The sequence below is a fragment of the Poecilia reticulata genome, linkage group LG7 (assembly GCF_000633615.1).
Source record: "Poecilia reticulata strain Guanapo linkage group LG7, Guppy_female_1.0+MT, whole genome shotgun sequence".
Classification (NCBI taxonomy): Eukaryota; Metazoa; Chordata; class Actinopteri; order Cyprinodontiformes; family Poeciliidae; genus Poecilia; species Poecilia reticulata.
This window is the reverse complement of record NC_024337.1, coordinates 26039742-26055780: the sequence shown is the minus strand read 5'-3', so window position 1 is coordinate 26055780 and position 16039 is coordinate 26039742. Positions and strand designations below refer to the sequence as shown.

General features: G+C 40.2%; 1 protein-coding gene across 5 annotated transcripts in view; it reads right to left on the bottom strand.

The window, feature by feature from the left end:
• Positions 1-13672, bottom strand: part of LOC103467401 (protein Wnt-2b) — an 18071-nt gene extending 4399 nt beyond the window's left edge. Inside the window, exons 1-5 of one of the 5 annotated variants that reach the window (XM_017305611.1) lie at positions 13629-13672; positions 8586-9011; positions 8133-8277; positions 4334-4554; positions 376-653 (exon numbers count right to left, since the gene is read on the bottom strand). In XM_017305611.1, the coding sequence (XP_017161100.1) occupies positions 376-653; positions 4334-4554; positions 8133-8194 (561 nt within the window). In that variant the 5' untranslated portion in view covers positions 8195-8277; positions 8586-9011; positions 13629-13672. Of the gene's footprint in view, positions 1-375; positions 654-4333; positions 4555-8132; positions 9012-10196; positions 10537-10929; positions 11094-11215; positions 11418-13628 lie in introns of those variants that run through there. The other 4 variants (XM_008413744.1, XM_008413743.2, XM_008413745.2 and 1 more) reach the window with 4 other exon arrangements.
• Positions 13673-16039: the final 2367 nt, after the last annotated feature.

The window sequence follows — 16039 nt, the reverse complement described above, 5'->3', positions numbered from 1 at the left end:
ATATTATAAAAAAGCATCTCATGTGTACCAAACAAAAAACATATCAATGCTGAAGCTAAAGAAGCTTCATGTTTTGTTTATTTCTGATTTAATTTGGGTACATCATTGCAAAAGATTTCCCAAAAAGAAAACAATGTTTAAACGTTTAAGAAATCCAGTCTCTTGCCCATATTTATTTAAAAATTTTCAATAAATTCAAAATATTTTTATTTTAATTCAAGCTCCTGCTGTATCTGCATGCGTAAAAAATATGGCACATGAGCCAAAAGTGCCCAAAGCAAATAACAGTTATCAACATTTTACTTATTTAGTATTCAGTCATTTTATTTAAACCATCAAAATCGCATGACTTTTATATGGAAATCATCCACTCACTGTTCTGCCACAGCGGTTGTTGTGGAGGTTCATGAGTGCCCGACCGTCCCGGATGGGTCGCTCTTTGGCATCGATGAAGGTTTTGGCAAATTTGATCCCGTAGTTGACGTTATCGCTGCATCCGCCCCAGTCAAAGTCTCCTTTCCCATCGTTAGCTCGCCCCCGCCGGAGGGGGTCGCAGTTACACAGCTTCAGCTCCCCCTGGCTGCAGGCACGGGTCAGCGCGTACACGACTCCCGCTGAGGAGATGGCGTAGACGAAAGCTGCTTCACGACTGCCTGAGAGGAACGGATACAAATGTAGAAGTTTCTGAGTACAGGTGACGCGGTCATTCACTCGCAGCATGCAATAAATCCTTAACAAACCAAAAAAAAAAACAGCATCGCGACACATGCTACACTTCCAGAGATGCACACGCTGCCATGACAAGAGTTGTGAGTTGTTGTGAGTCATGAGGACATGAAGGTGCAGCTGACAGAGTAAATCAGCCCCGATGTGGAGTAAAGAGCAGCTCTGTTTAAATATTATCATGGAAATAATCCTCGCTGTGGGGCTCTCCCCTGCTCACATAAATTGTTTAAATACAGACACAGTGATACCCCATTTATCAGCACCAGGGTGATGTCATGAGAACATTATCTACCATTGCACCGCTCATCTGTTCTTTGCCGGCTCCCCAGGACATGACTCATGCATCGTGCGGCCAAATACAAAAGGAAATTTTTATGATGTGATCGTTCACGCTTGCTTTTTGCAATGTCTCTGTGAGCAAAGTGGCCTAAAACGTAGCAAAGGGATCAAAGTTAACCTTTACTCTCTTAAACTGAAACACAATAAAAAAAAAGCATTTAAAGCTGGTTTCTACAATGACAGAAAAGCTCCAGTGCCTAAATAAGGCTGCAAGTTTTTCTCTGTTAACTACAACAGGCTTAAACGTTTAAGAAAAGTTTGTCCATTCAGTTTATTGCATACATACGAGCAAATTTTGAAATTTTGTGGCCCAGTGCCAGTACTTTGGAACGTGACAATAATAATACCTGAATTTTCAGCTGTTTGTTTTAAAATCACGGTGAATTTTCATGTGAACGCGTCCTGACACGCTGCGATCACAGAGCGTTTCCTCTTGTCCCGCTTGGAAGCTATTCGTGTGCAGCGAAGAGAAATCAACACCTAATATTTACACAAGAATTTATGAATGATTAATTATTTTTATTTTATTCAGGCAACCCATTTCCTTAGCACAGCTCTCAGGGGTTCATGTAATTTTATCATATACAGACATGTAATAAATAGATTTGCATGTCACTTCCAAAACACATTCAGCTCCCGAGGGTTTAAACCTTCATTTTAACATTGTTGACTTGCAATGTGTCTCAGCTGAATTTTTGTCCTATCTGTCATCTTCTTATCTAAAATCTCCAGTTCAAATAAGATAAGGTTTTGATTTTTGGGGGCCTCATGAGCCTATATTCTACCCTATACAGCTGTTTACACTGGCTGCATACCAAAAATATATTTTGCATCTTTGAATATCTGACCAAGTGTGCAATTTGTCGATCTGTGTGTGTGTGTCCTTCACTTCACTTGGTGTTTGTGTTGTCTTTTAAACTTATGTTCTGTATTTTTAAAAGCCTAAAAAAAATGTAAGTATTTAACTTTTTTAAGAAAAAAAGGAAAGAGCACACAAGCATTAAGCCAACATTGTAGCGTAGTCTGCAGTGAGCAAACCCGCTCGTACTGTATATTCGCCAAAGTGTCCCGTTTACTCTCAGAGGTGAGGAGTTGGGGGCAGAAGATGCAGACGGGATGCATGTGGGAGAACAGTGACGAGGGCATCTCTGGTCATCTTTCAAAACTGTGCTGTTTGCCTGACAGTGAGAATATCTCTCTAAATATTTACATCTACATTACTGTTTATTCCTCTCACCCCTCCGTTCCCCCTGCCGCACACACGCAGCCGTACAGGCAGGGTGAGTGTCTTCATATCTTTCACTTTCCGCCGTTCTCCGACGGCCCCCACACATGCTTGAGATGGTTGGCCCGGGCCCAATAACAATCTGTAGGAAGTCACTGACGTCAAAATCTAGATATAAGGACACTGACACATTCTTTTTTTTTTTTTCCTTCCAACTGAATCTAACATCTTGAAGAGCTGCAAAGGAGCTTGCTGGAAAACAAATCGTTGGAGGAGAAGTACTATGCACTTTGGATTTGCAACCCGTATTCTGTGGTAACTCCAAATGATGCTGACTCTGTTCAGAATCTTTTGCATGTATGGTTCTGATATAACAAAGAATAATAGATTATCTATTCAGTCTGTTCACGCCTTTAACAATTTCATGCCTTACTACTTTCATTTTGTGTTTGTAAATAAATTGTTTTGTAGTCACGCAGAGGATTACATTTTTTTTTATGAGTAACTGTATCACAGAATTATGAAGATAAATAGTTATGAACATACAGGAATCTAAAACATATTTCAATTTAACTGTATGATTTTTGCTAAAGGTTTTATGTTAACCATTTTTCATTGATTGTGGTTTTGATCCTATTTAGGTCAACTTACTTGCTTAAAACTTTACAAACTGTGACCGTTACAGAAATAAAAATAACTGACTGACCTCCTGTTGGTTGTTAATATGCATTGGAGTCCCATGACCACACTTTTCTACCCTGAGCAATAATAAAGCTACAAAAACTGACTGTAAGTCAAAATGATGTGAAGGGAAGAGAAAAAAAATCAACCTATTAATCCTTCATCCTTATTTTTATTTTTTTACACTCGTCATTTTAGTTACATTCAAGTTTTATATCAACCAGCTAGAATCTGCCTGGTGCTATTGAGAGACTATATATGTGTGATGTGCACTTGAAACAACAATTCTTCCGCACATGTACAAATGGATGATTTTAAAAAACACATCAAATTCTTGATAAGTTTTGGTGTATCATTTGGAAACCACACGGTTGCAGAAACCAGCTCTTTGTTGCCGAATCTTCAGACCCTGCTGCTCAGCTCTGCTTTTATAAAAACAATGAATAGAAAATGCTTACCACCACACAATTCATATTTGAAAAATTAGGTTTAAACAGAAGGCTTTAAGTGATAAACCAAACGAAGTGGAGAATTTGGCTCTTCTAATGGAACGAGACGGCAAAAGCACCGAACCTTTAGTAAGAAATCTTTCTCTCTCCTCTATTTTAAGTTGACAGTGGCTAACAAGTGCACCACTGCTGTCTTGTGGGTTGGAGTGTAAAACCATAGGCCTGTGAGCTAAATGCCATGGTGAAACTGATCATCAAAATTAAAATTTACTTCAGCTAAAATACTGATTCCCAAGCACAATAAAACAGAACCAACCCTGGATCTGAAAATCTAGACTCTCTCGTCAAGGCACCTCTACAGTCTGAAACTATTCATGGCAACGAAAGGTAGCTCAATGACTGTAGCAGAATCAAAGGACATTGGATCCATCCATCCATCCATCCATCCATCCATCCATCCATCCATCCATCCATCCATCCATCCATCCATCCATCCATCCATCCATCCATCCATCCATCCNTCCATCCATCCATCCATCCATCCATCCATCCATCCATCCATCCATCCATCCATCCATCCATCCATCCATCCATCCATCCATCCATCCATCCATCCGCTATAGCCACTTAGCTCAGTTAACTTAGCATGTTTGTGGAGTGTGAGGGGAAGAAAACAAAACAGAGCGTGCACTGGAAAAATACCCCATCACCAAGCAGAAAGGAATGAGCTGGGACTCAAATTCATTGGCTTCTTGCTGTATGTGAACTGTGCTAACTGGGCCACCATGCAAACTTAGTATACCCTGCAGGACGCAAGAGAATGCAGAAAAAGGGTGAACATATAAGATCAAAGAAAGGCAGGTTTCAGGTTCACCAAGCAATTTTTTTTTTTTTTTACACACAAGAGACTCACTCCGGAGCAAGACACGTCCAAAGACGGTGTGATCACGGTCCAGTGTGCTGCAGTTCCACCGATGATGTCTGAACTGGTGTTGGCACTCTCTGATCCACTCCTTGGTGCCCTCGCCAATGGCCTGCATGATGTCTGGGTGGCGCTGGCAGAGCTGCCGCTGTTTGTTCACAAGGCCCGGGATGTTGTCACAGATTACGCGAGCTCCCAGAGCCCCGATGTACCTGAGAGCACCAGAAATAATAAAGTTTAGAGATGCTGCATTAAGCGATCAGTAATCTTCCATGTCATTTCAAATATCACTATGAAATGGTTAGGACACGACGATTGGTGGCGTCCCACAGCTGACTGCTTCATGTAGTTTTGACTTGAATGTGTGTTCTCAAGAGGACGCAAAGAGGAGAGTGGCATGAAGAAAAGCTACCGAAACAAGCCCCCTGTGAGTCAGAGTTCACTACACTTAACAGTTTAAGGTTTGCGAGTAGGAGGGGAGTGGAAACCATTTACTCCGCTCTCCAAATAAATAAGCACTTAACCTCTCCGCACAAGACCTGTGAGTGTATGTGTGTTTAAACATTTCCCAGTCAAAATCATGTTGTCACAAATCAGAGCTCTAAGTCTGCAGAGTCCAATAACCCTGTCAAACTTTATTCACTTTATTCTCTTCTGCCTTTTGCTTAATTGCTTTTACCTAACCAGAAGGGTCGTCAAATGTCCAAATAAAGCAGACTTTTACAGTATCTTCCCAAGACACTTTGTTGAGGTTGCCCAAAGTGAACTTTCTGGGCAAGTGAACTCTTTTTATGTCTGTACATGAGACATCTTCCAGACTTATGGCTGTAGGGGGGGGGTTGACGGATCAGACAGGGAAGGCAAGGGAGCTTGTAGCTTTATCGCCCTCTTGTATAAGGCTGAGAAGAAGGTAGTATCTAGAGACTCACTACTCCCCTGAGTGGGATTAGAGAGGAAGGAGAAGAGTTGTACACCCATCAAAGGAAATGCTGTAACAGAATTCACACCTAATTTTTTTTTCTTTTCAGTGTAGCTCTCTAAGAGAAAGGAGGGTTTGTGGACAGTAAATCATTACCCAAAGGTCAAAAATAACATGGTGTTAAAACTTCTGAGTATACCAGGGCACTAGGAAAACACAAGGTGAAGAATTGGGCTGGTGGCTAAAATGTACTTGTTTTCTACTTGCCTAAGGTGAAAATCTGTTGTAAAACTCAAAAATCCAGACTTTCATCTAATCATTGTGTAGCAAAATATGAGCACATGTGATGCACATGTGCCAGCAACACTCTTCAGTGTGGAAGATGTCCACACAAAAGAAGAAAGCGAGTTGCTAAAATACCCTGAGACATAAGGGGTTGCTTAAAAAGAAACTGTAGCGTTTCTACCCTACACTATAGTGTATTCAGCAGCAGAGACAGACTTCAGTGTGCGGCATTGCCATCTTGCTCCAAAAGCATTTTCAAAGTTTGGCAGTTTTGCTGGTTTCATGGTGGACTTGTTTATAAGTTGAAAGGTGTTTTGTGATGTTTAATGCCTTTCTCACATTTTTCTATTCTCTTTGAGTTTTCCACCTCTGTCTTGTTGGAAAGCTAAACGTCTTTGGAAATCATTCCGTTAAATTAAGCATCTGCATTCTTCAGGTGCATTGACATTAATTAATGTTTACTTTTGAAAATAGTTATGCTAATTGCAAATATAAGCTAAAACCTAAAGATAACTTAAAATGCAAACCCTAAATGCTTACTGTTACAGACCACATTTTAACAGTGACTGTTCTTTCAAGCAAAGCATGTCACATCACCTCTGCTCCTAATACAAATAACTGTTGACTGCTCACAGCAGGAAGCATAGAAAGAAATATTTTGAATGCAGTTATTGCTCTTCAAGAAAATCCCAATGGGCTAAAATTGGTAGCTATGCAAACTCAGAAAACTGCCATAAAGCTATGATTGCTGGATCTCGAGGAAATGATCAGAGTTGGAATGGCTGGGCTCTAATGTACAACAGAGTTTTTAACACCACCAAAACTTTCAGTTTTATTTTTCTACAGTTAAAAATCCTGATGCCAAAGTGTCAGAATAATGAAGCGTTGCCCCTCCCACTCCGGGAGCTGTGCACTGCTTGTAAGATGATTGAAATAAGTCTGCTGTAAATTTGGAAATATGTAATGAAAAAAAAACACCACTCATTACACATACTAATTTAATACTGTCTTGAAACTACAATAGGTAATCCATGAGGCAAATCAAGCAATTTCTGTAAGGAGTCTGATTGCAGGTCAGCTAGAGGACAACAGCCAACCAGCTTGCTTTACTTTTGTTGCTCTGGATCAGAACAGAGCAAAATAGCACTCAAAATACCTCACAAAAAAGCAACTTTATAAATAATTGTAGCTTTCTGTTTAAACTCAAATCATTAAGATTATATAATATATCTATGTTTTATCTTTTTGATACATCAGACACCTTGAAGTTATTGTAGTTTTACTCAAGTTTATCAGAGTCTGAGATAATACAAGCCCATGCCTACAACAGTTTTGACACACTAGTCATACATTGACTTGTTAAAAGAAATAGAGGACCGGTCTTCAAATTTGCAGGAAATGTAGGTTAATAATTATTTAACTGGAAACATTTACATTCTGAATGAAGAAAATAGAAGAACTGTACTCAATCTCTCAACTTATATGACAAAAAAAAACAACTAAGTTATATAAAATATAATTTATTTTTAACTAATGTTATGTTTTTTTAGATGCCAGAAACATGATTTTCTGCAGGACCTTCTAATCCCTCAAAATAAAAATAATAATAAAAAAAGGAATACCACCTGTTCCCTCCACAATGCCTTCTCCCATAATCAACACAAACTAGACATTCCAGCACAGACACCCCCCCCCCCCCCCCCCCCCCCCCCCCCCACACACACACACACACACACACACGCTCCCTCTACTCTCACACACGAACGTTTTCTCTTATGTAACGTCGTCCAAGCTTCAACATTGGTAAAGTCATCTACGTGTGACGCAGATACAGAAGGTGGTTGCGACCTGGTGAATTAATGACCGGAGTTTGCCTCTCCAGCTGAGCAGCGCGAGCTTAGCCAACGACGCTGAGATAAATTACGCGCAAAGCAAAGCGCCGGTATTATTATCGTAATCATTATTACTGCTCAACGCGGCAGGGCCAGCAAACTGTCACGAAAAGCGGGCAGGCTCACCTTCGAAAAACGCTCGAATCTCATTCACAAACTCATAATTTCTTTCACACCCCGGCGTGTTTCTTGGCTAATATTTTTGGAGACACGTCATTAAGAATTTGACGAAATTGTGATTTAAAAACACTCAGAGTGTTTTTGCTTCCATTTACTTGTAAAATAATACTTCCAGGTGTAAAAATAATAAATATATAAAAAAACGTACTTATAAATTTTAAATTACTTGTTGAGGAACGACAAAAAAACAACAATAATAACAACAAAAACATAAAAATTTGAATAATCCCTTATTATCTTCAAGTTTATCAGAGTCTGAGATAATAGACTTATTTAACCACATTAACACGTGTTTAAACCACATTAAACACGTGGTTATTTAAATTCATTCCAATGCAATTTATCCCTCTTAGGGCTTTGAGACATAGTATCTTTTGAAAATTAAGATAAGAACAATTGTGATATATAGATAATTATCTAATTGTCTGTCTCAGGAATGAAAAAAAAAACCCAAACGGCTCCAAAGAATCATATGGGTGATAAGAATAGGTCTGTGTGATGGATGCGCACTCACCACCAAGAAGAGTCCACGCGAGGCGTGACGAGCAGCAACAGCAGCAGACACGCACAGTACATCCTTGAGCTGGCACCTTGGTTCTGACACGAAGAAGGCCCGGGTGAGAGTCCGGCTCCCGGAGAACCACCGCGGTGAATCCGAGCTGCACGGAGGCCGAGAATCCTGCTTAAACCCAGCATGGCTCCTGTCTTTTTTTTTTTTTTCTTTTTTCTTACCCCCCACCCCCTCCACCGGTAAAGAAGGGGACGGAGAGATAAATCCTTATTCCAGATGTGAGAGCTTGTTAAGTTTTGTTGTGAGTTATGGAGTTAAAAAAGTTGGAAGGCCTCATTATCCAGAGTGTGATTCCCGTGTTGTGCGGCTGTCAGCAGATAGAGGAGCGCGTTTGCGGTGCCATGTGCGCACCAGACCCTCCACTGAGAGCTTCTGGCTGCCAACCCGGAGCCTTACCTGACGAAGCGGGGCGGGGAGGGGGGCACAAGGGAAGCCGGTTTCGCCCCTGCTGCTCTCAATTCCCCCCCTTGGTCTGATCCTGCTGTTTTGTCCTTATACCAGAAGCTGGGACAGTGCGTTGAGAGTAAGGGCAGGAGTCAAAGTTTGCAGAGTTGAAGTGGCCGCTCCCCCAGTCTGCTGCGGGACTCTACGCTGGGTCGGATGCTCTCCTTTATTAGCACACGGTGGATAGAGTCCGAGTTGAGGGGGAGAGGAGGAGAGAGAAAAAGATGAGGGAGGGCTCGCCGCGGACAGCTCCCCTCCCTCATTGGGTGGAAGCAGAGGTTACAGGGTTTGGCGAAGATCGAGATGCTTAAAAGGACGGAAGGAGAAAGGTGAGCTAGAGGAGTGATGACGCTGCTGATGTGACGATCTTGAGCTGATCTGGAATATAAAATGCATTAAGGGAAATTATTAAATAACACAAAAGGTGATGACTAACATATAAATGCATTAAATATTTAGAATATAAATAGCTTTTCTCTATACTCCTATAATATTGAAACATTGGGACATTGGGAATTTTATCAGGGTTTCATTACGTAGAATCAGATAGTGGCTCGTTATTGTTAAGGGACAGAAAAAAGTGAGCGGAAAAATCCACAGCATGCATTTATTTTTCGCTGTTGTAGCAGAAAGTCTTGTGTGTATCTTGCAGCTTGACACATTTACAGACTGAAATTATGTCCAATGTGCTTTGCAATAATGGTTCAACCTCAGCCAGGTGGGATGGAGAGATTCTGTGAATGTTCATTTTTAAGTGTTCAGAGAGAAGGAGGCAGAAAAGTCTCAAAAGGATTCTGGTCTGGACTAAAACATGAACATATTTCATGCCAGGATTATGTAATTTTAGCCTTGATTTACAGTCTTTAACATGTTTTCATTTTTTTGAATTGCCACCTTCCGAGCTGAACAAAAACATCTCTAAAGCATGATGCTGCCACTACCATATGTCACTGTGGGGATGTTGTGCAGAGCGTAATGTGCTGCAGTCTTAGTTTTCCTTGGTCTCTATGATGCTGTTTGTACATTAATATTATCTCCAAATTCTCTGAGGCCCTAAAAGAGCAAATATACTTAAACTGAGCTAAAATTACAGACAGATGGATTTTACTAAAGGGGGCTAATTTTCAGATGTGTTGGTAAAAGAAATCAGAGATCCCCTGCAATTATATGCTATATTGTTTTGGTTTATCAGACCATAATCCATTAAAATACATTACATTTTGTGGTTTTATGGTGATAAAATGTAAAAGAAAAAAAAGGGGGAAAAAAGTAATTTCTGCAAGGCATTATGCTTATATCATTACCTCATCTAACCAGCCATATAAAAAGAGACAAATGTAATTAAATGTGTTTTTTTGTGGCTTCATCTTCTAGCAACAAAATAGATAGACCACAACAATTGTGAGAACATAAAAACGGCTGAGATGCCAAGGTACGGACAGCAAGAATCATAGCAAGGGTGACAAACAAGGCAAAGCAGCGTTAGGAGCAAATGTCATTGATATTAAAAGAAGTTCAGTCATTCATTGGCGCATGTTATAAAACAAATGCATATTTAAATACCCCTTTCACTTGCATCCATGCCCCTTGTGAAGTTCTTCTAAGGTTAAAATGTGAGAAAAAAGCTGGGAATGTAGAACCAAGAACCAAGAAAACGGTGCCAACTTGTCCATTGGCTCAGCATCATGGCCTAAATATGAACCATATGTGTGAGGCAGAATGCTGAGTGCTCAGCCACACACACACACACGCATGCACGCTCGCACAGACACAAATTTCTCCTCCTACAACCATCCTTGCCCCCTGCCCAATTTTTGCTGGTCCATTTATAGCAGCTTTGAACTCGCTATCATCAGATTTGGGATTATTTTCATCCCTCAACGACATCTGAGAAATTACAATCTGCTCCTAAAAGTCAGAAATTATGTTCTAAAACAAACACAATCCATTGCTTTCTGACAATTTTTTTTTTTTTTTTTTTTTTTTTTTACTAATCCTGGGTGGAGAAAGTCGCAGTTGATTCAGGTGACCCCATTAATACTAATGAACAAGCAAACAAATCAGGAAAATCCCTGTCGGAATTGAAACTATTAGACTTAAGGAAAGCTGTTGCGAAGTGCTACGTCTTCAAACGCTCGTGAAAACAGCCTCAGTGTTTATGCCAAAGCCAGTGTTAAAGCTAAGCTTCTTAGGGACTTTAGTGTTTCTGCTTATAGCCCAACCAGACAGGCTGCTGCTGCTGACAGAACAAACCTAATTTTCACAATTTTGGCAGAAAAAAAAAAAAAACACAGACCTTACGCAGAGGGCAGCATGGGGTGAAGGTTTGTGAAAGTCAGCAAGGTGAGACAGAGGAGCTCAGGCTTTGGAGGATTTTTTGCGCGCTGGAGCTTGGCATGCTGTTTTCTGCTAAATCAAAAGGAATTAGGGAAGTACAAACACATCTGAGTTATGCTCTCCCTCCTGGGGCCGTAGCTGGAACTCCTGTGTCTCTCCCCTCGCCAGCGAACTTGACTCCAGCTTTCTCTCCATAAACAATAACAAAGTCAAGTGCCTTCTTGTCAGACGGATGAAAAGTTTACCTTGATGTGCCAGGTTCAATCTGACAGCTGTCTCCGCAGAGGAAAAGTACTGATTTGGGTTGCGCTGTTTAAACTACGTACTGCAGAGAAACGGGGATAAAGATGAAATTTACAGCGAAGCGGGATCTTAATGTTTATACGTTCGAGTTACTCAGGATTAGATCTGACAGTAGGGTTGCAGCTAGGAATAAAAGGCATTCGGTTTAGATGGAAGAGTTGGACTAGTGGCTTAGTAATGTGTCCTTTCTGTGGGGATTATACTGTGTGCTGCCATGAGTCACCGGTCCAGAGATGAGCTCAGTGAGTATTCATATCCTACCAAGTGTCTGGTAGGAACGGCAGCCCCCAGGCCGGTCTGGCCGAGTTCCCACAATGATGTGACAAACGGGTTGAGGGGAAAAGGGAAGCGGTACGTCGAACTCATCCAAATTCTCCCCTTGTATTTGTACTCTGACCACATGACCACAAAGAATGCCTCAAACACACAAATTCATTTGCTCATTATTTAATTGAACAAGTCATTTTTGCTGATGCTTGAACGTTCTGGCTGATGTCCTCAGATGTTTCGTTATTTTCACGCAATCTTCTTTCCTCATGATGCACCGGTCCCTCCTGCAGCAAATCTCCCTCTCGACAAGACGCCCGCCACTCAAGAACTTCTCAATTGGTCGTTTTTCTCTGGTTTCCAATCGTCCTCCCCTTTTTCGTATGTCAAAATAGTTACTTTGGGAGTAAAGGCTTTTTTCTCTCTGTGTGACTATTCAACGCATCACAGTGCATAATAACTCCTTTCACTGTGGGTATTGACGCCTCTACCATCTTCAACCTGCATTTTCACCAGGACTTTTGCTTTTCTTCTATGTTCACCTCTGTAACACAGTAACTGCATGCTTCCTGAACCAATTAATGTCTTCAACTACACACCAAAAGTCGCTCCCCTTTTAGGCCTAATGCTGGGAATTACCCTATCTGAGGCTAAAATCACAACAAGGGTGATTTTTTAGAATAATTTGGGCTTTTGCCAAAATTGTTTGAAGACAAACTATAATCATATTCTAGATTTTGCCTCTCATGTTGCATCATGGCTGATATCTGCAGGGGGAACGCCTTGAACATTTGCAAACCATTCGTGCAAGTGATCTTTCACGTAAACCTCCCATTTAGAAGAAAATAATAAAAGAGGGTAAAATTTGGCAGTATTCTTGCAGTTTGCAAATAACTAAAAGAATCCTAATTGAGATAAAACGGAAAGCGTTTTGTCTTTTTAATGTTAGAAAAGTAGTTAGGGGTCTTCTTTATAAAATGTTTGTGAACATCTGGTTCTGACTGTGTATCCCTGCATGTTGATATTTCCAAAGCAACACCTTATATTTCTACTAATATGAGTAAACCCCCCATTAATGGAGCCTCAAGACCTAAATTGTGATCAGAATATACACCATGGTTATTCTATGTATTTTAACACCTAGTTAGACTCATGTTTAATTTTAACTAGGCACAATTTATATGATAAATGTTATATTATAAATGACCTCTGAGTGTAAAACAGCCAAGGCTGAAAGCATATTCCCATAATTATCAAATGAACAACATTTGGTATTGGTGTAGGTGTATATGTGAAGCTAAGTTAAAGCCACATTACAACACAGACCTTAAAAATATTTAGTCTTTGGCAGGCCCCAAAGTGTGCGCCAGAAATCCAGAGCCTCAATAATTTATTGTCCTGTAAATTTAGATCTGCTGACAGAGGTAAAGCACTTTGAACGAATACAGTGGTGCTGGAACTTCAGAAGCTTCTAAACCGACTGGCTGGCACGTAAGTATGTGTCGTCTGAGCCTCTTGTCGATCGTGTTTCACAAGAAAAGTGCGATTTCAGAAATTTCCGCTGAGGGAACGTCCGTCTCTAAAAGAAAAATAATAACTTGCTCTCACATGTGCATATTCTAGATTATGTACACTCATGTTACATCATGGTTGGCCTCCACCGGGGGAATGAATGCCTTACATACTTGCGAGCCTTTCTTACTTTATCCTTGGAATAGACCTGCCATCAATGGATTTGATAAAACTCGTGAACAGACTATGGGTCCAAGGATGTCGTCCTGACTGCTCTATAACAGAAGATTACAGCGTTGCTGGAAGATGCCGTCATGCTTTACCAGAAAAAAACGTACATGTCCATGAATGTGCACAGGCTCTCACACACATACGAGACTTAGAATAGAGCGAGTGATGCAGACAACATCAAAGGAGCATTCAGGTTATAGTTGCCGTTTTGACACTCGAAACACCCCAGTCATCTTTAACTTAACAATAACTTATAGGTTCTTGGTTTTATAACAGTGTGCAATTTATAGAAAGCCAAATAAGTTAATATTGTAAAAACAAAAAGGAATGATTGTTGAAATTTACCTCAATTGATGCTGCTCAGCTTCACAGCACAGACACTGTCGCTGCTTCTTTCTGACAAGAACTGAGTAAATGCTGAGTAGTTTCCTGTTTTAGTAGGGCCCTGTCTGTGTGACGAACACAGTGGGTCACATGGCGTGTGACCTATGTTTACCTCTTTGGAAACTTGTGTTTATTTATTTTAAAGTAGAAAAAAAGTATCCTGCAAGTTTTAAATGAGGTCCACGTTTTATCTTTAAATGTCCCAGTGACACAAATCAGGTTGTAATCACAGCTAAGGTCAAAAAAAGTTGCATAAAAGGAACCATTCTGGTTTTAGATCTGCTCATAATATGAAACCTCATGTCTTATTATGAGGAAATTGTGAATAAATGGTGAGAATTAATCACTCCCATTCATTGCGACAGCTTCTAAGTCAGCAAAACTGTTGCACAACAACAAAATAAATGATGTCGTCTCAGATAAAACCTGAAAGTGACAATGTACATATTCCAGAAACCTTAAATAAATACTAAACTATTAAACTGAGGTTTTGTGGAGTAGTTACGGCGCGGCAATATGCTACCAGTCAACTCTTTTTGCATCTTCGTCTTGGTAAAGCAGGAAAAAACGAACTTTTGCCATTTTAAAACAACACCAATGCCAGAAATGAAATGTAAAAGTTTTGTTTTAAACCTCTAAACTACCATCTTCTTAGCATTACACTATCACTGACATAGGGGTCTGTGGTTATTTACAGAGAAGCCTGTGGTAGATCACTGCTTGAGGCCCCGGTCACACTGGATTAAGACTATAGAAAACGTCTTCAGGGAGGTTGTGGTGGTTTTGCTGTCCTGGTGGAAGCGTATGTCTGGATCTTGGGTGCAGTGTGAGGCAGCCTGCTGGCATCAGTTACAGTTTATCCATGATGTTTGATTTGGACTGGTCATTAGAGAGTTTGATGTGCATCACAGTGGATATGTAATTGGTCTGAATTGCCTCTAATTTGGCCGTTTTCTTGTTGCGCTGTAAGGCATCAAAGGTGCATGAAAAGGCTATCAGATTTCAAAATCTCTCTTAAGTTTTTTCTCTTACAATAGTTCAGGGACAATTGGAATTTTCAGTATTTGGTGAGAATTGATCAAAAATATTAGTTCTTGTCTTCTGTTGTGTTGTTTTAAATTTATAGGCTGTGACATTTTCAATAATTCTTCACACTTTCTATGGTTTGATTCCATTGTGTTTCTTTGAATATGTGTTTTTAGATAGATTGCATGTGCTCTTGTGTATTGATTACTTATTGTATATTATTTTTGTTGTGTAGAAACCATAAACACAAACCTTATCGTAAATGCAGCATAATAAAATAATAAATAATAAATGATCTGGCTGAACAATGCGGCGATGGACAATTTAAATCAGTTGTCCACTGTTTTTTACTATTATTATTTTGATTCCAAAGGCCAGACCTGAAAATGACATATTAAACTAAATAAAAATTGATGAATCAATCAATGAGGGACGGGTGCATTGTTTTATCATCTCATGATATTATGATCAAACGGTGAGCACATACCATTCCATCCCGTGTCGGCTTTATATCTGTGTGAACAATGATGGAGGTGACGGTAATCTTGCGGTTTATCATCCCGAGTGAAACTGCCACTCAAATCTACCCTGAAGGGTGTGCAGTATCTTTAACTGAATTCCTAAGTATGGACCATTGTGGGCCTTTGGCAGAAAAAAAAAAAAAAAAGCGATGAAGGCTCTAACCGTGAGAGAGATCTCTCTATGTCCTGAGCGATGAGAGCAGGGTTTAACTGGCTGCAGGTGCGCTGGAGTTAGGCGGGCAGTATCTTTGAAGTAGCAGCCAAGTGGGACCCCAGCCCATCTCTGACCAGCCGCCAGAATAGACACATTCGTTTTCAATTAACACTCCTTCTTTCTCAGATGCTGCCCCTTTGCTTTTTCTCAACTCATCTATAAAGGTTGTATATTTTGTTTAAAGGGTAGCATTGTGTATTTTCCCGGGAACGTAGTGCTGTTTTATGATACAAGCAAATCAAGTAGCTAATTTACCTTCGATTTTTATGAAAAATACTGTCTATATCAAACATGACTTAAAAGAAATTAGATTTTGCAACTTGATGGCTTGAAATTGACTTCTGTCTCTTTAAGAAGCTCCTGCTCTTTCCACTCAGTAGGTCATCACAACAATGCCTATCCATTATGCCCTTTACAAATGTTCTCAGACAGTGTTGGACTGAGAAGAAGACTCACAGTTACACCTAATTGCGAAGTGCTGCTGCCGCTAGTCTGGAGGAGCTTTAAAATGTGGCTGCCACAGTAGATTTGAAGATTCCTCAAACATGCATGAAAGAATCAAAGCAATCAATCAATTTTACATGGCACCCCCTTTATGCAATTAGCTTTAT